Source organism: Mercenaria mercenaria, unplaced genomic scaffold (assembly GCF_021730395.1).
Source record: "Mercenaria mercenaria strain notata unplaced genomic scaffold, MADL_Memer_1 contig_1278, whole genome shotgun sequence".
Classification (NCBI taxonomy): domain Eukaryota; kingdom Metazoa; phylum Mollusca; class Bivalvia; order Venerida; family Veneridae; genus Mercenaria; species Mercenaria mercenaria.
In genome coordinates this window covers 10,185-38,077 of record NW_026459257.1, presented here as the reverse complement: position 1 = coordinate 38,077, position 27,893 = coordinate 10,185, and the positions used below count along the sequence as shown (strand labels likewise).

At 34.4% G+C, this 27,893-nt stretch overlaps 2 protein-coding genes across 2 annotated transcripts; both read right to left on the bottom strand.

Annotated features, from left to right (window-relative positions):
- Nucleotides 1-56: 56 nt before the first annotated feature.
- LOC128551583 (uncharacterized) lies at nt 57-13,432 on the bottom strand. Its single transcript, XM_053532479.1, has 11 exons — nt 13,346-13,432; nt 10,617-10,861; nt 4,644-4,787; nt 3,335-3,470; nt 2,929-3,078; nt 2,565-2,713; nt 2,224-2,385; nt 1,373-1,413; nt 1,025-1,144; nt 610-723; nt 57-218 (listed from the first exon to the last, which is right to left on the bottom strand). The coding sequence occupies exons 1-11, from the start codon at nt 13,430-13,432 to the stop codon at nt 82-84; spliced, it is 1,485 nt and encodes a 494-aa protein (XP_053388454.1). The 3' UTR covers nt 57-81.
- Nucleotides 10,728-27,893, bottom strand: LOC128551582 (baculoviral IAP repeat-containing protein 7-like). The gene is made up of 10 exons (XM_053532478.1): nt 27,255-27,893; nt 26,824-27,023; nt 26,221-26,374; nt 25,480-25,659; nt 17,291-17,908; nt 15,819-16,018; nt 15,444-15,597; nt 14,952-15,131; nt 14,442-14,657; nt 10,728-10,861 (listed from the first exon to the last, which is right to left on the bottom strand). The coding sequence occupies exons 1-9, from the start codon at nt 27,406-27,408 to the stop codon at nt 14,461-14,463; spliced, it is 2,037 nt and encodes a 678-aa protein (XP_053388453.1). The 5' UTR covers nt 27,409-27,893; the 3' UTR covers nt 10,728-10,861; nt 14,442-14,460.

Sequence of the window (27,893 nt, the reverse complement as noted above, 5' to 3'; positions counted from 1 at the left end):
TAAATGTCATGACCCCAAAACATAAGTTTTTGCAAAATCATTCATATAGTGTTGTGAAATAAAACGCTTTTACCTGTGTCTTTATATAACTTTCACATAATTACCAGTTTGACAGATTTCCCCAGTGAACCCCGGAGCGCAGTCACATACTGCAGTATTAACGTTGTCTTGACATGTACCACCATTCTCACACGTTTGCAACTCGCATTCATTTATATCTAAACCATTAAATGTAAAATGAAAACGCCTTACCATGACAGAAAAGCTATCACCATTATATATATATAGGATATAAATAACTGTTCAACATCAATTCCGTCTTATTTGATATTCATGTATAATATCAATAACTAAAAAATGTTCAAATTTTATCTATTTATGTTTTTGCGTCATAGTTTGGTCGTGTCGTTCTGAATATAATCAACCAGTATTTTAAGAAGCAACTTACTATGATAAAAGGAATTAAATAAAATATGCTTTAGTAAAAGACAACAAAAGCAAAAATAAAATGCGATTGCATAATTACACGAATTTAGCGCTTTTATAAAATTCATTAATTTTAAAGATAATAGTCCAATGTTTAAGAGCATATCTATTCGGAAACGTTACCTGTCTGACAATTGACATTTGTGTATCCAGAAATACAACCACAGAAGTATTCGTTGATGAGATCAAAACACGTGGCACCGTGTAGGCATGGATTACTCGCACACTCATTGATATCTTTAGGAAAATGCATAAAACGTAAAGAATATTTCAAGAAACATTATTGAAATTATTTTGTAACACCGACAATCATGTGAAATCGTGCGCGTGAATGTGTACCATGAAAATGAACAGTTATGTTAATTTAATCAAGAAAGTTCATTTTACAGAAAAAATAACAAGGATGCATTGTATCTTTTTGCTTTTTCCCCGAGGAAAACTGACAAAATTTGGTTACAATTTTCAGATTATACAAGTTACAATTGACCCTTACAATATTTCGTCATTTTTATGAGTTTGTTACTTTGAAACTACTTACCAATTTGACATTGCAGACCTGTGTACCCAGGCAGGCAAGTACACAAAAAGTCTTTAGTATATCCAACCCGAGAACATTTGCCATTGTTCTGACATGGCTTGCTGTTACACGGATTTATATCTGCAACAAGTTAATTCTATGTAACTGTTGAATTACGAGAAGATATTGCATAGAACTGTGAACACAATGTGCAGAGCTGTTCATTATTCACAGAGTTTTATTTAACGGCAATGTGGCAACATGCTTAGTTATAGTCAAGTCGAATGCATGTGTAAATCATGTTTTACGACTACACGTATATTTGAAGTTTAATGGAAGTTTAAGTCAATTACAATAGGGAAAACATACCCCAAGCAGCTATTGTCAAACACCTCATGTCGCTGCTAATTCTGTGCAAAATAAATTTAATTTCATAATTTAATGCCGTCCTCACATACTACAGCTAGAATGCAATTGGATTAGATGTAATGCTGACAATGAAAGTTATGGTTATAGTCTCCTTCGTGAACGAGGTAATATATTAATCAAAACTTCATAAGAACAACTTAAGCACAACAAGGCATTAACTATATGAATCTTACTTTTTGCTGTCATAAGAAAGGTTTATTTACTGAGCCACTGTATATGACGCGTTTCGATTTTGATTCAATAATTCGAAATGGGCCTGTTCAAACGAGCTTGAATAGACTTAACTATGGATTGACTTTGACCAAGCGAATAACGATTTTATCACTTTGCACTTGCATTATGCTCGATACAAGTATAGCAACCTTCTAGGCATGTCTTCTAAAAAGGTAACACTTAAGAAGATCATTTGGGAGCATTAAATGCAACCAAGCACAATAATAGTAGCGAGTACAAACCCTTCGCCCAGCTACAACTTAAGCGAAACTTTGTTATTGAAGAACATGGTTTCCGTGAACCCAATGCACCAGAAATAATAACCAAAGTGAACCCAACGGGGTAACAGTTTAGGGCCGCCACAGGGCACTAAAGTACTGATGTTATGATAATTCATGAAATCTATAAGCAGACCCTTTAGAATCAAAGAACACAACCAAGCAAATTAATGGCTTACTTGATATACTTTGGTATGTTCATGGAATGTAATGAAAAATGAAACACCCCTCTTATATTATCTTATCTTAACTTATATTTCAATTTCGTTTTTCTTAAACACTTAAATGCCTGGAACTTACAGATAGGCATCAGTTGCTTCGGCACATAAAGACTGGGGACCTCTGTCAACGGCTGACGGTGTCCATGCTATATCTGTTGAATATACACCACGTCTCAAAGACAACTGACGTATTGTTGACTGCTGTGCACCCGGCGGCCCAATTACAAGAAATGAAGTAATACTGAAATGTAAATCTTTGTCAAGCAATTCTATTCATTCTTTTAATATTTCCAACTGTAAATTACGAGCTTAATAGTTTATAAGCTACTTTAGACATAATATTCTACTTGCAATCAAATATGTATTTTTCTACCAGCAAAACTGCAAGTGCCTTCAGTAATTCAAGAATCAGTTACATACCTCGTTCCTCTAGATGCTGCATAAAAGCTGACAAAGAGTGACCGTCCTGGAAATACAACAATCACGTCAGATTCTGCTGGTGTCGGACTTACAAAGACAGGTCTGTCTGAGCAAGACATTGACGAAATCTCAGGTGTATTGACCAAAAACTATAAATTAGAAAGGGACGAAAGCAATAAAATGTAGTTTTCTTGTCATTATATCATGTCTAGTTTTTTAGAAAGTAATCTACTTAAAATCATACTTTTGTACAATCATTTCATGGTCGATTATGCTGCACCAGAGGTACATTTGTAATGCAATTCCAGATTTGCGATCTATGAGCATTCATGTGTGAATCTCAGCAATGTAAGAAACGACGAACCTGAACCGGTATAGAGGACAGTACATCTTGCTGTGTAAAAACTTGTCCATTCAATGTAATTGACGATGTAGGCCTGTCCTCTACCATTATCGCAACTGCATACGTATCGTTTGCCTTTCCTTTTGCAGATATCGTCAATGTACATTTACCCTGGAACGAAATAGATATGCTTATTCATAGGTCATGTCTTTATTTGGTTTACTTTGTTAAAACATGATCGTTACATTAAGTTATAATAGTTTAATCTACCCAAATCAGATAAAACTTTTGTCACGTCGTTGTCAAGTATTCTGATTTGTAAACCACAACTAGCATCCTGTAAGAATGCCGAGTCAACATAATGCCGACCTCATGTAGGCTGGACATATAAGCATCTCTGTACTTTGATTGAATAAGTGTATTATACCTCGTCTAAAACTGTATGTGGTATGCGTTTGCACACAGACATGCATTCGTCGCCAGAGGCCCATCTACATTTAACGCTGTCGCCATCTCGGTCCAAGATTGGTATCGTGATTTTCTGGGTGCAGCCGTATTTGATACTGCAAGTTAATATGTACAACGTTAGCTTTATGTAAAAGCTAGTATTCAGTGGTTTGTTTATTACGCTCAAAACAACTGAGACTTTTAAATTTTATTTGTAAAGTACATTTACTGGTGTACCATCGGTCAATTACAAACAAAGGGAGCCATTTTCGTGAAGAAAGAATCTTTTTGGGTTTGATCATTGAAATTGCTTGCCAGTACATGCAAAGAAAGGTTAAAAATGCCGCCTTGGGATTCGATAGCTTTGATATGTTTCGTAGTTTTCATACAAAAGTTCTATCGTAATACCGACCCATCCGAATAATAATTGAGCCGTGCCATGGGAAAACCAACATAGTGGCTTTGCGACCAGCATGGATCCAGACCAGCCTGCGCATCCGCGCAGTCTGGTCAGGATCCATGCTGTTCGCTTTCAAAGCCTATAGCAATTAGAGGAACCGTTAGCGAACAGCATGGATCCTGACCAGACTGCACGGATGCGCAGGCTGGTCTGGATCCATGCTGTTTGCAAGCCCACTATGTTGGTTTTCTCATGGCACGGCTCATATATCTGTTTTGATATCCAATAATTTCTGTCAAATGGCAAAGCCGTAAACCCTGTCACAATGATCAACGATATGTTACAATACATAATTTGAATCGTTCCTAATTGTTTGGAGCAGTTGTGTTGATTTAGTCAAAATCTCTGAAAACAGCCCTAACTGAATGTTTCTTTAAGTTATACAATTCTTTTAACAGACAGAATCCTTAACTGCGGTTACAATAAGAACGACTTAAATAGCAACAGTAATAATCATTTTAAAGTGCTCAACATTGATATGTTTAAAAAATCTATACAAAAGTTGTTGATTCAGCGTAAGGGATTGGGCATAATTTACACAAAAATATTGCTTCCATTTAATACTTTAATGATTATCGTAGTCAGACGTTTTCAGTAATTCAAAAGCAGATTTAAAGCTCATAAAATGTCCATATAACTCTTTTACTATCGTTATAATATTGCCGAATTTGACAACTTCCATAAAATTGTTCAAAAGAGGCAATCAAAATTAACTCACTATAGTATAGTTATACATGTATATCCGTTTCAATTAAGTTTCAAATCGTATTTCAGTCACTATTTCGACGTCGTGAAATCTAAGATTTACTGATTGTGATGAAATACTCACGTGTATGTTGGTTTTCCGGCCGCTAATGGACTACTGTTAGGAACGTGTAAATCAGATCGTGTACGTAAATCTACTGTTGTTTGAAGACTCCAATTACCGTCACCTTTCCCATAGTTAAGGGCTATCCAGCAACAGCTTTCGTAACTAAAATAATAACATTGACAATAATCGTTATAAGGCTTCCTTATTCAATCAAATGGATAATAAAAACATATAGAATAAATTTCGTTCAATTCAAAATGTCACGGCAAACAAAATAAAAGATATTTTAAAAGAACAGTTTGTTTCTAAAACAAAGGAAACAAGAGCTGTCACTAGAGACAGCGCGCTCGACTATTTCGATGCTTGATAGTGCAAATGGACACATCTGAGGAAGCTGGAGCTGTCACTGCAGTGTTTTATGACTCTAATTTGGATAAATGTATTGAACAATAACTTACGTTTGTATCAAGAGAATCAAATGTGTAAGTAATATGAGATATAATGAAAATGTTATCAAAACATTAATAGTAAAGGCTATTTATGTCCAAAATTCCAAATAAAGGAAAATACTCGAAGAGAAATGTATTTTTGTGTAAGTATTTAACACTGTTTACGTAACAAAATATAAAAAATATAGGAAAGTATTATGATGCAAAATGTCTATTTCTGGGGTAAAAAGTTTAAAATATAAATGAAACTGCGGATTTCTGGAATCGACCCATAACAACAGAATAATGCATCTAAAGATGTCAAATTGGGCACAAAATTAGATTACTATATGATGCAAAATGTAAACCTATTAGAAATTTAGAAAAAGAAACAAAATGGCGTCCTAAATCTTATATGGCCACCATATAATAACCATTTAAACAATAATTATGTCATATCGTCTTGTATCATTACATTTGCATATGATAACATGGTTATTATTATTACATGTACTAGGCTGATTTGTTTCAATCTTAAAATAGTTATTTCTCATCATCATTATGCGATAGCTCTTGCACTAATATTTAATGTAGTATCACCCTTTTTGACTTAGCATTTTAGGCTAAAGTTTTGGAGAACTTTTGGAGACCCGCATTTTATGACACGAGATCTATAAGTCTTGACCAGTTTTCCATGAATTATACCCCCATTTTACTTAGAATTTCAGACTAAAACTTTTGTGCACTTTTACTCTAATTCTGTTATAATATCTGAATGGAATTTATTCAAACTTAAAATAGTTGTTCCACATCTTCACTCACTTTTGACCTCACAATTAGATTTTTGCAATGCTCTTTTGTATGGCGTGCAAAATCAACAACGAGCAAACTGCAAAATGCTCAAAACATAGTTGCACGTCATATTACGAAAACATCCAGTTTTGAACGTATAACACCAATCCTTAAAGATCTTCATTTGCTTCAAATACAAGATAGAATCAAATACAAAATTCTCATTCAAACATTCAAAGCCTTACATGGACAGTGGTCGGTGTACATGAGAGACGTACTCGAGGTTTACGTGCCAACTAGAAATCTGAGATCAGCAAGTGCAGCAACAACCCTTGTGCCACAAAAAAGTCGACTGGTTTCCTACGGTGAAAAAAGTTTCAGAGTTGCTGCCGCAAAACTATGGAATTCTCTCCCTGACAATCTCAGAAAAGATTCATCACTAAATTCATTCAGCAGAGCTCTCAAAACACACCTTTACAAATTTTTTTACAACACATAGATACCAAATGTGACTGTTTCTACCCATAATAAATATGGTATTGTTATTTTTGTGATACAGAACTACGGCAAGTCATTCGTCGCTGACGAAGATTTCTTTACTATACAATTCATCAAGTAATTAACTTAACTGGCAGTTCATCCTTTATTTCAGCATGTCATATTTTAAGGGTTATGACATTCTATTTGTCTGTTTTGCAAGACTTGGGTTTCACTTGAAGTTTGTGGTACTTCTGATACAGTATGTTATGATGCAACCATTAACCGGGGGGTTTGAACCTCTGTATGCAGCTTGTCTGGGCGTACCGGATGCTTTAAGCACTGGTATTGGCAATAGGGGTAAAATGACCTCAAGATGAATGTGCGGTCATGACTGTTTGTTAAGGCTGTTATTATTATCATTGTTATTATTAATAGTGTTATGATAACTATCATTATTATTATCATGTACAACGCCATTGAATATATCAAACTTGGAGTGATTGTTACACATCATCACTGACATCATGACACAAAGTGCACTACTCTTGCACCAATATTACTTGAATTAAGCTCCGTTTTGGCTAAGAATTACGTTTATTTATAGGAAAGATCTTTTATAAAAATAGGGAAAAAACTCACAAACAATTGATTTTTGGTGAAAGCATAATACAAGATGTATGTAACAACATACTGAAATATAGAAAAGTATCATGATGCAAAATGCATCTTTTTTTGGCGGGGGCGGAGGGGGGGGGGGGGGGTGGTGGTGAAGGTAAAATGTTTAAAGATATAATTGAAACTGTGAATACCTGGACTCGACCAATAATAATGTCAATATTCTTAACCGAAATTTGGCATGGTAGTAGAAAAATATAACGCAAACAATTAAGCCCATGACTATTTTCAAAATCCGAAATGGCCGCCATTAAATTCTCATTATACAGGAAAACCGTTTAAGCATTTCACAAAAGATAATAGGTAAGGGTAGATTTCTCGGAAGCACACAGCACCAAAAACACAGCCCCAGAGCCACGCATTTACATAGTATACCCACAACAAAAACGAGCTGTAATGGAAAAATATTTCAGACGGGTTGCTTCAAACATCCAATAAGTACATATTAATATAAGCTACAAAGTTCAAAAAGTATGAAAGATGACCATAATCATAGAAGATATTCACGTTTTATTTTAAAACACACATGCTTCAGTCTTAAAGAAATTCAAGATTGCTTCCCAATTCCAAAATGGCCACGAGTAGGTCGTTAAGGCATACAGACACTGAATAGGAAAATGGTGCTAAAAATAGTTTGACTGAAAATGTTTTTCTTGCATCAAACATGAACCCCCTTTTCAACACTGACAATATTCTTCAAGAAAATGTAAGTTACAGACATTTAAAGTAGGACGGAAAATGACAATATTTTTTTACAATTTTGCGTTACTGAAAATGCCATTAAACCTTAGTAACTAATGGTATCAGACTAAAACATTGTATTTTTTATGCATTTAGGTTGTTTGTACAGTTCAAATGAAACTGGTACAATCTTAGAGCGAAAAGGTTTTCTTGTGGACATACATACACTTAAGAGGAAAATTGCGCGAAAAGAAACTGTAGTTCCATAATCATGTCAGATTCACACAGTCCCCGCTGTTTGCTCTGTAAAGCTTTTTTTTCTTATTTTCTTTGCAATTTTTACGGAAATCACGTAATGAAATGATAACACTACAGAATTTGTCATGTATATTTAAGATCATACACAACCACTACAATCTAGGGCCAACGTTTAGCTAATTTTGCAGTTTGTGTGTGACTGAAAATATTTTTTTCTGCATCAAACATGACCCCTGCTTTTCTTTCTTTTTTTGTTCAGTGTTGACCATATTCTGCAAGAAACTGTAAGTTACAGACATTTAAAATAGGTCCCGATCAATCTCCAACACCGTATTATTTCCACTTTAATATATTGGTAATATTCGATGTGTGCTGCAGTCAAAATGGAAATATATGAATTTTATAAAGAATAAAGAACAACAGCTATTAAGTGTGTTATAACATTTTACTAAATAACGATTTGCAATAGCATGAAAATCTATATCATAACAACACTTCCATATAGCATATGTTTATCAATATCATGTGTGTCAGGATACGAATTATATGACCAGGGAAAGTGCCTACGCCTTTGGTATCTTGAATAATGTAGTCGGTCCAATTTATAAGGTGACTATGTCTCAGACTAGCTGACAAACTTTGTAGAATGTCCTTTGTTAAAACGTAGAGCTGGTGAGACCATATACCTCATACTAGTATATAAAATATTTCTCCGGATACCTCGCCTAAATGGTTCTTGTACCATTGATCCATAAAAGATTTCAATTATGAGCTAGATAAATTCAGGGAACAGGCGAATCACTCAATGTTTCAAACTAACAACCATCAATTAATGATAATCAGCTCAAACTCGCATAGGTTGGGGGATACTATATTTGTACTTCTTCTAAAACTACTGTATATTTGTACGTACTTCGCCAATAACGTTGAACCTGGTCTTACATGTAAGCTGGAACTCTCCTAATGACTCAGAAGATTACCAAACCAAACGACTCTGTCTCAGCTTTCCGATGCTCAGCCTGTATTTGCTAATGTTTATCCCGTGGAGTTTTAATTCCTGTGCGCTTGCCCTAAAGCTCGAAAACTAGTTACAATACTGCAACTCTGCTTTAGTCTCAAACGTCTTATTTTATATATAATTTATCTGCTCTGACAGTAGCTGCAACAGCTCAGTTACCAAGGTACTGGGATAAATTAAAAGTTGAATCCTTCACTTGTTTCAATCGCTGGATACAGAATTATTTCATTGTCATCTGTCTACGCAGAGGTGTCCTTCGATTGGTACTATTTATGGAACTTATTCCTTGTTTCTGATTGGTCCAAATTCGAACTTATGTTACAATGGGTATACGAGTACTTGCTCTGACAAATAGTTGATTCGTTACAATTGTATATAACATAATGTTTGATGCTGATCATTGTTATTAACTCCAGTTATCCATAAGGTTACAACACACTATTTTATTCTATATAAAATGAGCATATTTCTAATGGACGCAGCACGCATTAGGACCTATTTAAAAAAGTCTGTAACTTACATTTTTTGAAGAATAATGTCAGTATCGAATAAAAATCAAGAAAATTGGGGTCATGTTTGATTTATGAAAAAATGTTTTCAGTCAAACACACAAACTGCAAAATCAGCACAAATGAGAAATCGTTGTGGTGGTGTATGTTCTTAGTCTCAATGGCAAATTCTGTAAGTTATTAATTTCATTGTGGAAATAATACCTCCTATCAAGCATAGATCTGTCATATCATTTCAGAAAAATAATTAAAGAAAATAAGGAAAATAGCTCTAAAGAGCAACAGAAAAAAAAAGAAACTGAGGATTAATTGAATTATGATAGCAACTACCATTTCTTTTTCCTATTCAGTGAAAAAAAAATCTGTAACAATGTTTGATACAATTTTGCCTGAAACCTATGATTTTCAGACAGGAAATGATCTTACAAAGAAAAGAAATTACTCCTACTAATATGTTTTGTTAATAGATAAAGGTGTTATCGCTGCTTCACGACAATTTCTACAGCTGGATACCTCTGCAATTTTTGCCTAATACTTCACTATTGTCCCGTATTGAATCTGCTGGTAGTATGTTTCCAATCTTAATTAAACTGCACACTGTTACTTGAGATAAAAAGAAAGTGCATCAGAACCTCGTCTAGTTAAAAATTTCGCGGAACGTAAAATTTATCTACATTACTATTTTGTTATTGTTATGCTATAAATCGACAAACAACTCCCATGCTGTAGCTTTCTAATGAATATGTCAGAAAAAAATGAAAAAAATGTACATTCATATTACAATCTGAAATAAATGTGTTCGCTTTCGAGGCGGGTCGTAATGACACAAGGCCGCCGACTGAGTGTTAATATGGCAGTCAGATCGAAGGTAAACAACTAGTTTGTTAACATGTTTTTAATATCACTTTAATTGAACTAACATTAAGCACGAGAATTCCATTTACATATCGCAAACACTCCTGTACAGAACAGTAGCATAATATGCATGATAGTAAGATATGCATATCAACAAATGATAATCAGGCCTATTAAAGTCGTTATATCAAAAGTATTGCCGACAACATTATATTATCCTTTAAATTTTTATAACGTTTGGCACAGAGAATTCTTTATTATAACCATTGTGAATGCAAATACTAAATAATATAACCTAACGGTAAATCTTCCATCAGATTTAAATGTATGTCTAAATGAATATTCCCCTTGTTCCCAGTCTTGTATTCTGCTAGCAGCTGCACATACATATCCTTTGGATGACAGAGTTACGGGTGAACTTCCACAACCAGATGTACAGATCCATGGATATGTGTCTTTGTTTACATAGTTCCCAATTAAGGATTGAGTGCATCCAGCGCCCTCGCCAAATCTCCAACCAAGCTTGTACTTGAATTCAACCTAGAAAGATTGGCTATAAATAATCAAAGATATCAGCCACAGTAAAGTCGATAATAACATCATTATTTGGAACTCGTTAAAGTAAAATATCATTAAACAATGCAATCTAGGGTTCCTCGTTTGACACCGTAATGTGAATGTTTAAAACTAAAGTTTTAACCATTGTAAACACAAGTCAGCTTATTCATCTTTTAACGTTGTAAGGACCTAAACGAATATTCGATATTCTTCTCCGACGCAGAATCTCTCTATATACGAATAAATCTTATTCGAATGTGAAATTCATGAGCGGTAGTCAAGATTCTTGTATACCAAATACAATCTTGCTATCCTTATTTGAAATGCATATATATTTAATAAATACATATGTTTCAGAATCTTCTTCTATCAGTTTCCCAATGTTTGAATAAGGTTTCTTTTAACAACCTTGAGTGTATCAATATTGCAAGTCACTGAATATATAATTACTTCGTTGTCAATTCCTGTTGGTCTCCAGCTAATTGTGCCGCCACGAAAATGATCACCTCGACACGGGACTGTAGAAATCATTGCAATTAACAAACATGATCTAAAAAGTTCCATATTAACCGAGTCGCGCAAAGAGGTAAAATATTGTGAACTGGTATAATATTGCCACAGTATTATATTTTTACCAGACAGATATGACAAAAAAATAACCAATAACGTCATGAGTGAAAGCTTAAGCGGTCATATGTCAGGAAGTGCAGAAAGTAAATTACTCAGATAAAGATCTAATGTTTGATAGCACTTCAAATTGTCAATTAAGAACTAAGCCTTGATCGATGCCTCTCTTTTTATTGGTAGTTAAAAAGACAAGAGCTGTTTTAAAATGTCTAAGAACCTTTTTATTTTGAACCAATTTATTTTCCTAACATATCAGTTGCTGTCGTATATAACCATAATTGGTATTAAATGAAAGTGCAAAAGATAGGAAATCACATAGATTGAAACATGTAAGATAATAGTTTAATATATATAGTCCTTACTATCAGTTTACATTGTGTAGACTTGCTGCCAGTATACAGAAAAAAATATTATTTTGAAATAAGGGGAATATCTTTATTTGTTATCATAGATATATGTATGAATAACTTTATATATTATTATAAATATATGTATAAATCTGGATTCATATAACAACGTCAGTCTTGATCACTTACATGAATGTAATTTGCATTACAACGAACATTTTGCATTACATAACGTATTATGTAATTATAAGTATTTAGTAATAGCAATAGAAAATAATACAACATTTGGGATGAATCAGCAGGTACATTAATTAATGTCATACTTCAATAACAAGGAACATTCCTGTTCAGAATAACAACACGAATATTTGCTATGAACACTACAGTACTGATTATTCTGGACCCCAGATTTGTTTATAGTACATTTCTACAACCGAACCCACTAAAAGAATAATTGTGCCGCGCCAATAGAAAACCAACATAGTGCGTTTGCGACCAGTATGGATCCAGACCAGCCTGCGCATCCGTGCAGTCTGGTCAGAATCAATGCTGTTCGCTAACGATTTCTCTAATTGCAATAGGCTTTGAAAGGGAACAGCATGGATCCTGACTAGATTTCGCGAAAGCGCAGGCTGGTCTGGATCCATGTTGGTCGCAAAGCCATGTTGTTGATTGTTTCATGGCGCGGCTCAATTTTGCTTCGTACCCATTTGTTTGCTTTGACTTTGCCCTTTCAAAGCCAATTGCCAGATTTTTAATATTTGCATTTTCAACTGATTGATTTAATTCGTCTAGTCTGGTCCACCATCTACTTTGATAGTTTGGTGTGTCCCGCTGCAAATAAATGTTAAATATATATGAACTACTTCAATTCCATTTAACATTTTGTCAGACCACACAGAAATTAACTAAAATACTCTAACATGGTATCAGATTTTTCTACCCTTAAATTGTCAGTTTAAATGCATCATATTATCTTCCATGTGGTAAAATAATGAATTTCATTGCTTAACGGTCTACTTTTGTTTACTTAAATTTATAAAGTTTTTATTTACTTTTAAAGTAATACATATATTTACTATTTGCAGAAAACAGCCGGCAGAAATAACAGGACGCTTAATCAGTCGGCAGGGTTTTTTTGTGAGCTGATTAATAACACTTCTCTCAGATTATTTTTCTGTAATGGTAAAATAATCGAGCCAAAGTAATTGTTTTTCTAAACAGCCTAGGAATCTAAAACCTATCAATAAGCCTTTTATTAAAGTACTTCCTCAAAACTGTCCCATTATATAATGAATACGCTTTTAATCTTTCTGATGGATTTCTCTCATGTCTACGTAAACCATATATACTGTTTTATAAAACGATCAAGTATCTTACTGATCAAAGTAAGTTTAAGAAGTGAAAATACAAAACACTTCATGTTTGTTTCTTCAGCGTTCAAGGAAATCAACATTATCATCATGTCACATTCAGTATATTTCTTACTTACTCGTCCCTTGACGAAGTCTTCATCGTAGGAGGGAGTCTGTCGCCGAAGAAGCTGACATTCTTCTCCAGGCTGGTCTGTCTGCTGCATGTGTAAGGAGGTCAGGCATCTTCAGTGATGTCCACTCCTTGATGTTGTCTGACCACCTTTTCCGTTGCCTTCCGCGTCTGCGCCCTCCTTCCACCGTTCCTTGGAGGATTGTTTGGCTGAGGCCATCGTGTCTTGTGATGTGGCCATATTCAGTATATGAATATTGCTAAATAGATTTATCTCAGGTCTGGCTATTTGTTTTGTTTTATTGTTTTTTCGTTTGACTAATCAATTGCTCATATGGTAAGAATTTGCGTTTTATAATGTTCAATAAGGTCATTTTATATCTTATGTTAACATCTTATAACAATAAGTTAAAAGCCATTAATGTACAACTTTTAAAAGAAGGACATTATTTGCTCGAATCAGGAGACAGCGAGTTCTGTGAAAGTAATATTTAGCAATCTAGGAGTATAGTATATATACAGTGCAATTTACATTGAGAGACCTCCTAAAGGAAGGACAAAACATTGACTCGACTCCTAAGAGAAACAGTCCTTTAATACAACATAATTTATTCTTTAACAACATAAAAAAAGAACTGAAAAGGCAGTCTCTTAATGCAAGTAGTCTATCTAGCAAGTTTGACTGTATTCTATAACAAACATGGACTTGATGGTTAAAACCAACTGTAGGCCAAATCAGCAAATACATACAGATATAACTTTGATAAATAAATGTATAAATACAACTGACATATCTATTCAATGCAATTTACGAATTAATGCAAAATGTATATCATAAACAGTAAAATCATTGAAAGAGAATATTTAAAATAACTATATCATATAAACATTAAAAACTACAAGTTAACCGAAAAGATATATTTTTGAAATGTTTTTGTTTAAAATTCATCATAACTTCCATATAGTACTGTATTTAGGAACTTGAAATAAAGTCTCAATTATGTTGGGATAAAAACATATCTAACACTTTAATGTAAAAAAGATATTGCACTTTAAAGAAAATAATTATCTGATAATAAATAAATCATGTAAAGGATTTTTACAAGCTGTGTGTCTGTGTCTTTAGGCTGGATAAGCTCTTACTGTTCCCTGAATTAATGATCTGCAAACAGCACATTTTCTTAGCGCATGCGCACATTCAACGCAGGAAACCATGTGACCGCAAGGTAGAAACACAATACATGCGTCCTTGTCCATACAAATTTTGCAAGTCATTTGACTTTTCAGTTGACGATTCTCTTCTAATAGTTTGTGCTTTTCTGAAAACAGAAGAAATGCAAATCAAACGAAAATATTTCATTTCAAAGCTTGTAAATAAATAATAGCATCGTGGTAAGTCATAGACTGAAAATGAAGACATCGCATTTACCTTTCGATTGAACGTAATGATATTAAATTGAAAATATTCACTTTGTCATTGAATATTTAACGCACAGTTTTGTTCTGATTGTTTAGTGTATAACTTAAATTATCTTTAAAACGATATGTTAATTACATAATAGAACTCACAAAAATAGTATAACTTGTGTAACTTTGTAAACCTTGATTTATACCTGAACTTTCACTGTTATTTCCATCAGCAAGTCTGCTATCTGATGTACTTCCTTGATTAGGAGAATGTTTGTGTGTGTCACAACTAGTCTGATTGCTGTAACCACGTGCTCCATCATTGCTGCTATAGGTATTGTCAAGCAGAGATTCGAGGATATACTGTGCTCGTAATTCAGCTGAACCTGTAGCACATTCATACATACGCATAAATCATACTTGTATATTGATCTTATATACCATTAAGAATCATTCAGTCTTTATTGAAAACAAATATAAATATCGATTCCAAATGGACAATAGCTAAATTTACTTAAACAAATATAATTATATCTAACTTTTGAAAAACAGTTGGCAACTTCTATCTATTTCTCAAGGTTGCCTTAGTAATGGGTAGTGGTGTTATGTTTTGTTGTTTTCTTTATCAACAAAGCACAGAGCTTTTAACGAAGTATCAGAGTATTTTTACTACACATGTCGTAGACACGGGAACCTACCATATTTCTCTCTCGCAAATGTAATGGCATGTTCTACATCTTCCTGTTTGTATCCCATACCCATGACAAGTTTGGCTGCTGCGCTATTAAGGTCTTCTATCAACTGGTCTTCGACAAGTTCTCCGCAACTTTCAAGATTCCATGTTGTTGTGGCCTAAAACAAAACAGTATTCTATGAGATAATCCTAATTTGATTTGAAAATTAAACAAAAAAACTTACTCTTGATTTAATTTCAAACAAGATGTAAAAGATTATAATATAGTATTATACTTGTTTGGCAATTAATGACGATATATTTCTTACGTAACAAAGAGTCATAGGCAATATTTAATTGGCATCTTATGCAAACAAATTAATTTAGACCACACACTTACCAGATTTTGCATTTCACCGTTAGCTGTCATATAGTCGATATTTGCCATGCGACACATGCTAACAAAAGTGTCTCCTTTGCATTGTTTCACGTATGCACAATTTGGAAACCATCTAGCATGCTCAATCCATGCATTGTCACCCTTTTCCCAGTTCTTCATTCCGCCACCACAGAAAAAGCATCGTACACAGTCTTGAACACCTACATGAAACAAAAATATTAATTATTAGAAATACGCTTTAAAATAACATTTACCAAGTTGTATTTTGTTGAAAGATATTTAAGCCCCAGTCATAATAAAAGGTTAGACGGGCTAGGTATTGCTACGATTAAAAAAAAATGTCACAATACAGCATTACATGTAGAAAGCGCATTAAATGCGGCTACACTTTCCAGAAACGTTTGTTTTGGATTGTTCAAAACGACCGTAGGATTTCTAATAATAAGTATACATGTATATGTAACATGTCTACTGAAACGTGATGAAACGTATTAAAACGCATTCGAAACGTACTGAAAAGAAGTGGAAACGTATAATATATGTTTGCAAACATGGAAACCATCAACGTATTACTAATTCACTATGTTTCATCTAATACCCCTATCACACATACGGCGCGAATAGCTACGTCTAGCTACGAATAGAAACGTAGTTATCCGTATCGATCCGTACCTGAGCCGTACCTAAAAGTAGTAATCCGTATCAATCCGTACCGACACTTGGTCAAAACGTATTTCCGACTTATCCAAAACTTGCAAGTTTCTCCATGTTTTTAACATGCACGAACGTTTGAGCGATCCGTAGTCCAACTTGGCTGAAACTTATTCATCCGTAATAAAACGTACTAAAACTTAGTTATCTGTACTGAAACTTACCTTGCCATATTGATCAGTGACTGAACATAGTTATACTCCAGTCACACATACGACGCGGACAGCTTCGTCTAGCCACGGATAGAAACGTAGTAATCCGTATCGATCCGTACCTCCATCGTACGGATTGGTATGGATTGATACGGATTATTACTTTGAGGTACGACTCAGGTACGGATCGGTACGGATTACTACGTTTCTATCCGCGGCTAGACATAGCTATCAGTGCCGTATGTGTGACTGTGGTATTATGCGGTGCTGTCCGTACTTAAGCGTAGTTCAACGCAGACCCGTCCACGCACTGGCTAAGTTGCTTCACACCATTTTTCCAGAATTAAGACGTACTGCTCCGTAATTATCCGTGTCTCCGCCCCCTATAGACCTATCCCATCCGCACCGTTCCTCAACGCACGGACAAATCCGTATATGTTTTAAGCCTAATATTTGAAAAAGCGGCAAAATATGGCAATCCGTAGGGATATAAGACGTAATACTAATACTTAATACCTGCCTGTATGACTCGGGATTTAGATTAATATAATTTTTACAAATAACTTTGTGTAAATCAATTCTTTGAAATGTTGAATCAAATCATCATACCTGTATTGTAGAATCCTGCCTCTGCCAGATGTTCTGGTTCCATCACATCCTGATACCAATTAAAAAACGAAGACAGTCTAACGCTCTTGATTGCGTAATCCGGATGTTTTGGTTTTTGTGTAGTGATACCTGGATAGTACTCAATTTCACCGTTTGGTTGTTGAAATGTCAGCCTATTTGAGAAAAATTGTCTGTGATTGGTTCGTACACCACTAACGCAAAGACTACCGTCATCTTTAACGCTCTCATTTGCACCACTTGTAATGACAGGGTTTTGTCTGAGACACAATCTGGTATTTGTGTTTGACGTAGAGACGTTCCCGGCTTCATTTCTATCCCCTTTAGCCTGTTCCGGGTATGACTCGCCATGTATAGGGACATTTGTTCTGTCTTCGCCTGTCAAATATCGGCAATGTGGAGAAAGACGCTGATGTAGCCCATGAACAGTTTCATCTGTAGTCCATGTACCGATCGTCAGTCCACAACAGAAACAAGTAGCGTCTTCCCGTGTTCCGGTGTAGTAAAAACCAGCTTTTGCTAACCGGATAGAGGATACTAAAGAATATTGGGGAAAGTCTTTAAACGACTGGTATCTTTTCCACTCTTTATTCATTGAATATTTTAGTTAAATAATCTGTAGTAACATGGTTTCATATATTTATACGTACGTCAAATTTTTCAACTATTGTCAATGAATAAGGACACTCCCACGGTGTCATTCAATATCTGTTTACTTATTGAGACATTTATTTTGATTCAGCTTTTAAATATATCGCTTGCGTAGATCTTGCGTGAATAAACCTGTACAATCCCAACGAATCACTATCTATAGAGATAGTGACGTCAGTGTTTTATTTGTACTGTACGAATTATGGGATAGAGTTTAAAGAGGTCGTTTTACAATTCAGTCAGCATATTTTACAACCCGTCTACATTCCACTATAATATAATTGCAATATAACGCCCCCTCGGTATGTTAGCGATATATTTCATAATGTTAACTGTACATTCATCAACTGTCTTAAAGATTTTGGCAAAAGGGGTTGTTTATACATGTAATAAAATCAAATAGTGCAAAGACATCACCTCATTCATTTAAAGACCTCTGCTCATTTCTAATAGTCGCAAAACTACATTTAAAAGTAGCGCATTACAAAATATGCAAATACTATTAGGTTTTTTTATATAATAATGATACAGAGGTCTAGATACTGATGTTTCTTTGATTATGGTCAAATGTCAAACCAAATTGAGATTTAGATTTTTTATATCACAGGATAAAGAGTGTTTTGGTTTCGTCAAATTTGTTATGCCTTGTAACGAAATTCGCCTGTGTTTGTAAATCGTACCCATTTACGTGTATTTGTGTGACTTTTTTAAATTTGGGCAAAGGCAATAGAATGAATAAATGAGCCGCGCCCTGAGAAAACCAACATCACACTATGTACCCGGATAATCCTAACTCTGTTCAGCGACCCTACCTCAGTGCCAACATGGCTGACAGAAAGACGATGTATGTAGTTAATTTCCTTGTCCTTTTTCATGTTTTTATGTTAGTATGCAATGCTAGCGTAAAACGTTTGATAGTCATAATATCCTGTATTGATAACATATTTTGTGTACTAAATATTTCAATCGAAAAGTCACATTATGTGGCTGGAATTCATTAAAATGTACTCAAAGAAGTATTCAAAATGAACATGTTTTATGTTTCTAACTGTTTTAAAGTACCAGAAATTGCAGTAAGACCTTACTTATCAACTGTATTAGTTCCATAAACATCTCTTTGACAATGTTTAACAGTATCAAAGTTTGAAATTGATTTTTATAGTTTAAAAATTGTATTGATTATGAGGTGGGTTTAAATTTGCGGATAATTCCTAACTGGTATAGGAAACAGTGCTTGATAAATACGAACTTAGAATGGATAAACACCTAACCAAACGAAAACACAGCTGTTTGTCTGTGCTTTATTTATGGACTGTAGATGCTCGAAGTTCTTTGACCTACCCACCCCTGCAGGGATGTGGGATTCCTATGTCCAACTTATCCGACTCGTAATTTTTTGCCGGCGGACAAGTGCATTTTTCATTCTGTGTGTCCGCGGACAAGCATACTTTTTCAGGTATAAAATAAGAAAACAAAGATTGATTTAACGTCGGATAAGTATAAACATATAACACTAGCTTAAAGCTATTTTCCGACAAACACATGTAAATAAGCTCAACATAAGTAAAACAGCTGTAATAAAATGCATATATGTTAAAGCACATTAAAGCAAATAAAGCATCTGGTTCTAAGTAGATAAGAAACAGATCACAAATTATCACATACATGTTACAGCGCATTAAAACAAAATAGCACATAGGTACTAGCAAATAAAAGGAAAAAGTAATCTACCACATACAGATTTAAGCACATTTAAAGCAACATAAAAAAGATTAGCTGACACTACACAAAAATAAGAAGAGTCACATTTTACAACATACATTTAAAAAAAAACATAAAAGAAGAAATCATATACATGCTAAAGCGAACATAAGAACTACTTAAAGCAGCTGAAGAAAAACATTTGCATCATCAGCATATAGCATTCTGTAACTAAAACTAAAAAAGGAAAACAAGGGTTACATACACAGAACATTTAAAGACATTTAAGGACATTTAAGGACATTTAAAGACATCAGAAACGTAAACAACTTAAAAAAAGTATTATGATAAGTTTGTAAGTAGAATTCCAACTGCTGAGACAATAAGTCACTGTCAAAGAAAATATTGGAGCCAATAGTCAGCCAAATTAAAATCAAAAGCACACAGAGATCGCAAGTATGATTTAAAACAAGTCGGAACGTTTTAAGAGTCTTTCTCTGAATTCATCTGGCTTTGCACCATTGCGTGTCCAGTGTTTCGTGCATGACAGCAAAAGATCCCGAACCCTGCTTACGCGATTTCAGACTTTTATAAACGTTAAAAGGCAAATATTTCAACAGTTTATTTTTTACCACAGTTACTGTGATATGCTTTTCTGTTCATTGTCCTAAATAAAGAATTCGATCTCCAATCTATTTGCACTTTCATGAAGGTTTAATATTGCAAATCAGAGCAAGTGAAATTTGACTATGGACAAGTGGATTTTAAGTGTCCGTGGACAAGTGAAAAATGTAAGGATACCCACATCCCTGCCCTGTCAGTCCATGCATCACTCCCCCCACCACACACACACACACACACACACACACACACACACACACACACACACACACACACTTTTCTTCCCTATTTACCGTCTGAAAAATATCATATTTAATAATTAATCATAAATCTAATCCCATATACAAGATTTGAAACAAACACAATTTTTCTGAAACAGTGTGTGTGTGTGTGTGTGTGTGAGCGCGCGTGTGTGTGTGTGTGTGAGAGAGAGAGAGAGAGGGTTGGGGGTTACAGAACTTCGAACATCGGTGGTATTAAATAATTTCTTATATAATTATATGATGATTTTGACTTTTATACTGAGTTATTTTTGAGGGTTTATCCAGATTTTTGCAAACATTGCTATTTGCATAATATTAAAATTATGAAAAAGTATCTGACTGTAGTGGGCATACATATAACATCTTGTAAAATTAATGACAAAGTTTGAAGACAATACTGCTTATAAAGTAATGTTTACAATAATCAGACCATGTACATGTCAACTCATTCATTTCTATAGAATACTAGTCAGTCAGGTGTTTATCCGTCACGCATTTTCGTGTAAGTAAGGTTTTTATCCATTCCTGAGTTCGGTTTTTATCAATTCAAAGTTAGGTTTTTATCCCTTTTCTCGCTGTCAGTACATTTGAACACGTATTGTGTCAACATGTAGTGGGTTAACAACATAATGTAAACGGGCCTATAAAGCAGTATATTTTTGCTTTCAAACAACAAAATAGTCGAGGCATCAAAAGCATATAAGTATGTTTAAAGATTTTTTGTAAAAGTTTTCATTGAAACATTTGCCTTGTTCGTCGTTTTTCCACCTGAAAACACAAGGGTTGATATATTTAACATGATACATTTTGAAATAAATATACATTTGATCGATGGAGATAGATATAACAACCGAAGCATTCCTTTATATATAGTAATTACACAGAAAACAAAGTTGTATCGGCTTTACATCCGCCATGTTGGCACTGAGTTAGGGTCGCTGAACAGAGTTAAGATTATCCGGGTACATAGTGTGAACATAGTGGCTTTGCGACTAGCATGATTCCAGACCAGCCTGCGCATCCGCGCAGTCTGGTCAGGATCCATGCTGTTCGCTAACGGTTTCTCTAATTGCAATAGGCTTTGAAAGCGAACAGCATAGATCATGACTAGACTGCGCGGATGCGCAGATTGGTCTGGATCCATGCTGGTCGCAAAGCCACAAGTTGGTTTTCTCATGGCGCGGCTCAAATGACGCCCTATATGATATCATTTGTCGATTTTCCAGAAGGTTTCACGGAGTTAGAAGTTTCGTAAAGTGTAAATTAACCCTTCTAATGCCTCCTCGATATTTTTTTTAATATCTTTCATATCACAGTTAATACACAAGTAATACATATACGAAATTTCTCCGACGTTTAGGAAAATACATTCTAAACACCATACTGAAATTTCAACGAAATTGAGGGATGCAATGGCATTATTCTGTTCATTCTAAGACTGCTATCCATCTTTTAAAGGTCACAGAAACTTACCAGAATGTTTGTTTTATCAATTATTTACTTATTTATTTACATATTTATTTATTTATTTTGTTGGGTTTAACGTCGCATCGACACAATTATTGGTCCAGTTTTGATGGTGGAGAAAGACCAGATGCCCCTCCGTACATTATTCCATCACGAGCGGGCACCTGGGTAGAACCACCGTCCCTCCGTAAGCCAGCTGGATGGCGTCCTCACATGAAGAATTCAACGACCCGAGTGAGGTTCGAACCCACATCGATGAGTGGCAAGTGATTTGAAATCAGCGACCTTAACCACTCGGCCACGGAGGCCCCTGTTAATTATGGATATTGAATGGTTGATATTGAATTACATGTATATGTGATACATGATCAAAGCATGATCAAACGACAAGCCACATTTATTCATTACAGGGAAAAGAAGTCATTTGGTTATTGTCATGATTTTTGCTGCATTTTAATAAGATTCTTTCATTTGTTAATTATAGATTATAGAAATTACGTGTTTTTGTGACTTTTTGAAATTGGTTTGAGGTTGGAAAATGAATGAAAAAAATAATAAAACCTTTTTCTATTCCGTTGAAATCTGAATATATGATATCAATATGTGAAAAGTTCAGTAAATATATTATCTGTAAAATTGTAAAAAAGGCCGTGTGTTTAAAGTTTGGCTAAGTGTATATCATTGTTTAATGCGCGTATTTCGAAGCATGTTTATACATTGGGCATTCGGTAAGCAATTCAGTCTACTAAAATGGATAACATTAGCTACAAAAAGAAATTGTAAACACCTATTATTCCCTTGAAACAAAAGAAATTATGGGGTGAACGTCTTGACGTATAAAAACATCTTGTCACCATAAAAATATTGTCTAATATGCTTGTTAAAATGCACGATGCACAACATCATCACCTTATCAATGATTTTATGATGTGTAGCATCACTTCTAGAACCGAGGCTACCTGTTTGTTCCGGCTTATACTGAACGAAATTTCTATGTACAATGTGCCATGATTTTAACCATAATTAAACAGATGTTCAAGTAAATAAATCAAAACAACTTCAAGAGAATACATCCCAACAAAAAAATATAGTATTTTATGAAATAATAAGTGATTAAACGTTTGTTTTTTTTAGATAAATTAAATCATGTCTCTTTAAATGTGCATGTTAAAAAGACATTTTGGCTGAAAAGTATGCTTCAGTCGTGTACTTTTCTTCTGGCAACAAATAAAACTTTTAGTTTCGAAAATATATTTCCGAAACTCTAAAGAAAAATATTACAAATGTTTTGTTTTTTTACACAATACGTCCATTTTCATTGTAATTTAATTGTTTTGTAAAATACATTTAGCAAGCAAACGTAACAAAGCTTTACATCGGTTCACAAAATTAAAAAAAAAAAAACCCCTAGTTATTGGTGGTGTTGCTAAAGACGATACAATTGACCTGTGTAGATTTTTATTGTTTAGTGGAGAACTAGGCACCTTTGAACAGTGTATCGCATTTGTATAATGTAGAACATTTGCTTTCTAGCAATTCTGCACTGGTATTTTAAGGTAGTGGAACCGTAATGACACTCGACAATTTCCGTGTGATTACCTACTCTCGTGATGGCAACTCTGCATTAGTCGGACGTAAATATAGCTCAACATGTTCTTGGCTTTTCACGAAAAAAGGAAAACGCCGAAAATGAATACTGGTGAAACAAAATTTGACAATTTTCAGTACGATTCCTGTACCTTAGCATATTTGTAGGTGACCAGTGCATTTTCTAAAGACAGTTTTGAACTATGCACTTCTGTAACGTTACTTAAGTATCATTTATAACCGTAGATATACATATTCTAAACTACGACATTCATCGTCAAACTAAAAATTAATTTATCCTACAGGAGAGACCGAAAGAAAAGCAACATAGCTTCGATTTTGACACAACAGACTATGAATTAGTTTATTGGCGGTTTCGATCGTTTTTACAACAATTTAAAGTGACCAGAAGTTTTCAAACACACTGGCCATCAAGGCGACAGTTATGAACGATCTGTAACTGTGTTGTCCTGCCGAAAGATAAAAACATTATACTTTCAGTTCCGGATATAAATTTACTTTCCTTCGTATGCTTGAATAATTAAACGATGACCTTATTATGTATCAAATATAGATTCGTCATGTTGAAACAGTTTAGGTCAAAACAGGTCACACATGGAAAATATTTTGTAAAAGGACTTGGTACAGCTGTATTCATTCAGTTTTGTTACTTGTGCATATAACCGTGCATTTTATTATTTAATTTAACACTGTTTTTGAAATATAATGTCAGTTAGATGTTGGTAAGATAGAGAGCAAGAATTGTTGTAATGATTTATTTAAGTAATAAACAATTTCGAAAAAACAATTAATAAATGCTAATTTTTCGAAACATATTTAACAAAGGGTTTGTCAATTCAAAAAAAAAATGTTATAAACGCTTTACTTAAGATATTTCGAATATCACACTTGGCAGGGTTTAACATAATATATTATAGTCTATTTCAGAAAATTTCTTCCAAAGAATGCATATTGAGATTACATAATTATAACATAGACAATGCATTTATAAGTATGGTGTAATTTAAATGTAGAAATGACAAGCAAAATACCCATTTTAAGTAAACGATTGATGTAAATGAAATGTAGTTTATTCATTTTAGACAAAAAAGTCCAACAAATATCTTCTCCAGTGGATTATCGTTAGGCTGGATAACCCCGTAAGGACCGTTAGGATCCTTTTATGGTCATCTACAGTATATGTGTATAAATTATAAGGATTACAAACAAGTTCAATTGCTTATTGCCTATGGTAGTTCATAGAACCCGTAGACATTTTTGCATTTGCGTTCCTCACAAATTACTTCATTCAAAGAATTATTGAAAGTTGTATCTTATTAGGCTTGATACACCCTTACTGATCCTTGTATTACTGATCTGCATACAGCACATTTTTTTTAGTGCATGCGCACATTCCACGCACGAAACCATGTGCCCGCACGGTAAAAACACAACACATGCGTCCTTGTCCAAACAAATCTTGCAAATCATTTGATTTTTCAGCAGCTGATTTTCCTCTAACAACTTTTTTGTGCTCTAGAAGGAAAACGAAGAGAAATTAATATAAAAGAAATATATTATTTTTATTTGCATTTTTGGTACGGACGCTGCCTCCTATTTATTGCCTCTTTCTAAATGATATTGCCTCTTTCTAAATGATATATATACTACGAAGCATTTTATTAGTCTCATTTCAGGAAGATCAAGACAAAACTATGTTATACAGCATAACACATGTAACAGCAGAAATGTATATAGTTTTGATCTAAACGTTGCTTGCGTTATTTCGTTCAGTTAGGCAGTATTGTCCTTGTGAATGATTCATTACATAGAAAAGGAAACTCATTTAAATATCAATTCTTAAGGTATCAATTACTCTACCTTCTTTTATGTCTGAAGGTTTGCTTTCAACATGCACATTATCTAAAGAGCATCCTGACGCTGCTGACGGTTTATCTCTGTCTGTTTGATTGTTCTGGATAGGTATATTTTTACCATTGTTGCTATAACTGTTATCTAGAAGGGATTCGAGGATATATTGGGCTCGCAATTCAGTTGAACCTGAAAGATATATAAATAAATGCCTTTTGACAAAATAAATCCAGCATTATCTTTAAAGTAGATTGTTGTTATGTAGATCATCATAAACATTCATTAGAAACGCTTACAGATTGACTGGAATGTAATGATATTTTATCTATAAAACAAATTAGTTAATAACGTTGATTACATTGTGGGGGCCTCCGTGGCCGAGTGGTTAGAGTCGTTGACTTCAAACCATTTGCCCCTCATCGATGTGGGTTCGAAACCTCATTTGGGGCGTAGAATTCTTCACGTGAGGAAGCCATCCAGCTGGCTTACGGAAGGTCGGTGGTTCTACCCAGGTGCCCGCTCGTGATGAAAGTATGCACGGAGGGGCACCTGGGGTCTTCCTCCACCATTAAAGCTGGAAAGTCGCCATATGACCTAAAATTGTGTCGGTGCGACGTTAAACCCAACAAAATAAATAAATAAATGATTACATTGTGGCAAAAGTGAAATAATTTCGTTAAAATCGTATAATATTATAGAAACGTCAGAACTTTGTGAGTCAAAAGAGAAAAGATGTACAGAGGCGCTTACCGTATTTCTCTCTTGTCAGTTTAATGGCATTTTCTATATCTTCTTGCAAATACCCCATACCAATAACACGTTTTGCTGCTGTACTATTTAAGTCTTGCACCAGCTGGTCCTCCACAAGTTCTCCACCACCTGTCAAGTTAAAGCCTTCTGTACCCTTAAAATACAAAGATAATGTTTTTATTCAATAACATTATGCTTGAATAAAATTCTAAAACTAAATGTTCCATTTTAACACTGATATAGAGATACAGTTTTAAGAACAATGAATAAAGAAATATGCTAATAATTATATTAAAGTTTAATTCTGTATCGAATGACGTCGATTAGTGCAGTCGTTTTCCTAACGACTGACGTCATTGTGAAGTTAAATGGTTGTTTTAAGCAATGGTCACTATTTTGCACCCCCTATTTCTTTCAAGTTTTGATAACCTAACTCTAAGAGGAATCACTAAAGGCTAACCTCTATTAAATGTAGAAGAAACTTGTCATGTACATGAAGTTTCTACCAGTTCATAACTAACAGTCATTGAAAATCTTTAGTCATATTATATAATAAGTAACATTATTGATGGTCACTTTTAACTTTCATTTAGGTTCACTTACAGTATTTTGAATTTCACTATCAGCTGTGATATAGTCAATATTTGCCGAGCGACACATGCTGACAAAATATTCTCCTTTGCTTTGTTTCACGTACGCACAATCTGGAAACCATCTGGCATGCTCAATCCAAGGATTATCTCCGTTTTCCCAGTTCTTCATTCCACCACCACAGAAAAAACATCGCACACAATCATGAACACCTAAATGTGATAAAGAAATAATTATAATTAGCGGAAACAATATGTTTTTAAGGCTACGCTTTGTTCTTCTTTGTTAATTTTAGGAACAGTTTTCATACAAGGTACGTACCTAAGCATATTTACATAATTTTGAGCGAATAACCAATAGAGAAACACATTTTATGAAAAATCGCAATTTGTACACGGGACAAAAATGTTAAATATACGATTGAATGGAAAAATGTGATATACCTGTGTAATAGAATCCTGCCTCGGCAAGTTGTTCTGGCTCCATTACATCCGGACACCAGTTAGTAAATGAGGATATTCTCATACTCTTTATTGCATAATCGGGATGTTTGGGTTTTTCTACGATGATTCCTGGATAGTATTCGTATTTGACCATTTGTCTCAGTAAATGTTAACCATTCTGACAAACCCTGTTTGTGATCCGTTCGCACGCCACCAACGCATAAACTGTCTTCACCTGTGAAACTCCCGTTCGTTCCACTTCTTTTAATTGATCTTTGACTAGAGATCGGTCTAGGAACTGAGTTCGATGAAGAAATTTCAGTCTCAGCCTGTTCCGAATATTGGTCACCATGTATTGGAACATTTGAGTTGTCTTCGCCAGTCAAATACCGACAATGCGGAGAAAAACGCTGATGCAAATCAGAAACTGTTTCATCTGTAGTCCATGTTCCAATTGTCAGCCCACAACAGAAACAAGAAGCATCTTCCCGTAAGCCCGTGTAGTAAAATCCTGCTTTGGCTAATCGTAGGGGAGATACTAAAGAAGACTATGGAAAATCTTTAAACGACATATATCTTGTCCACTCGTTATTCATCGTACAATCTAAATTCATTTTTAAAAATATCTGAATTAGAAGG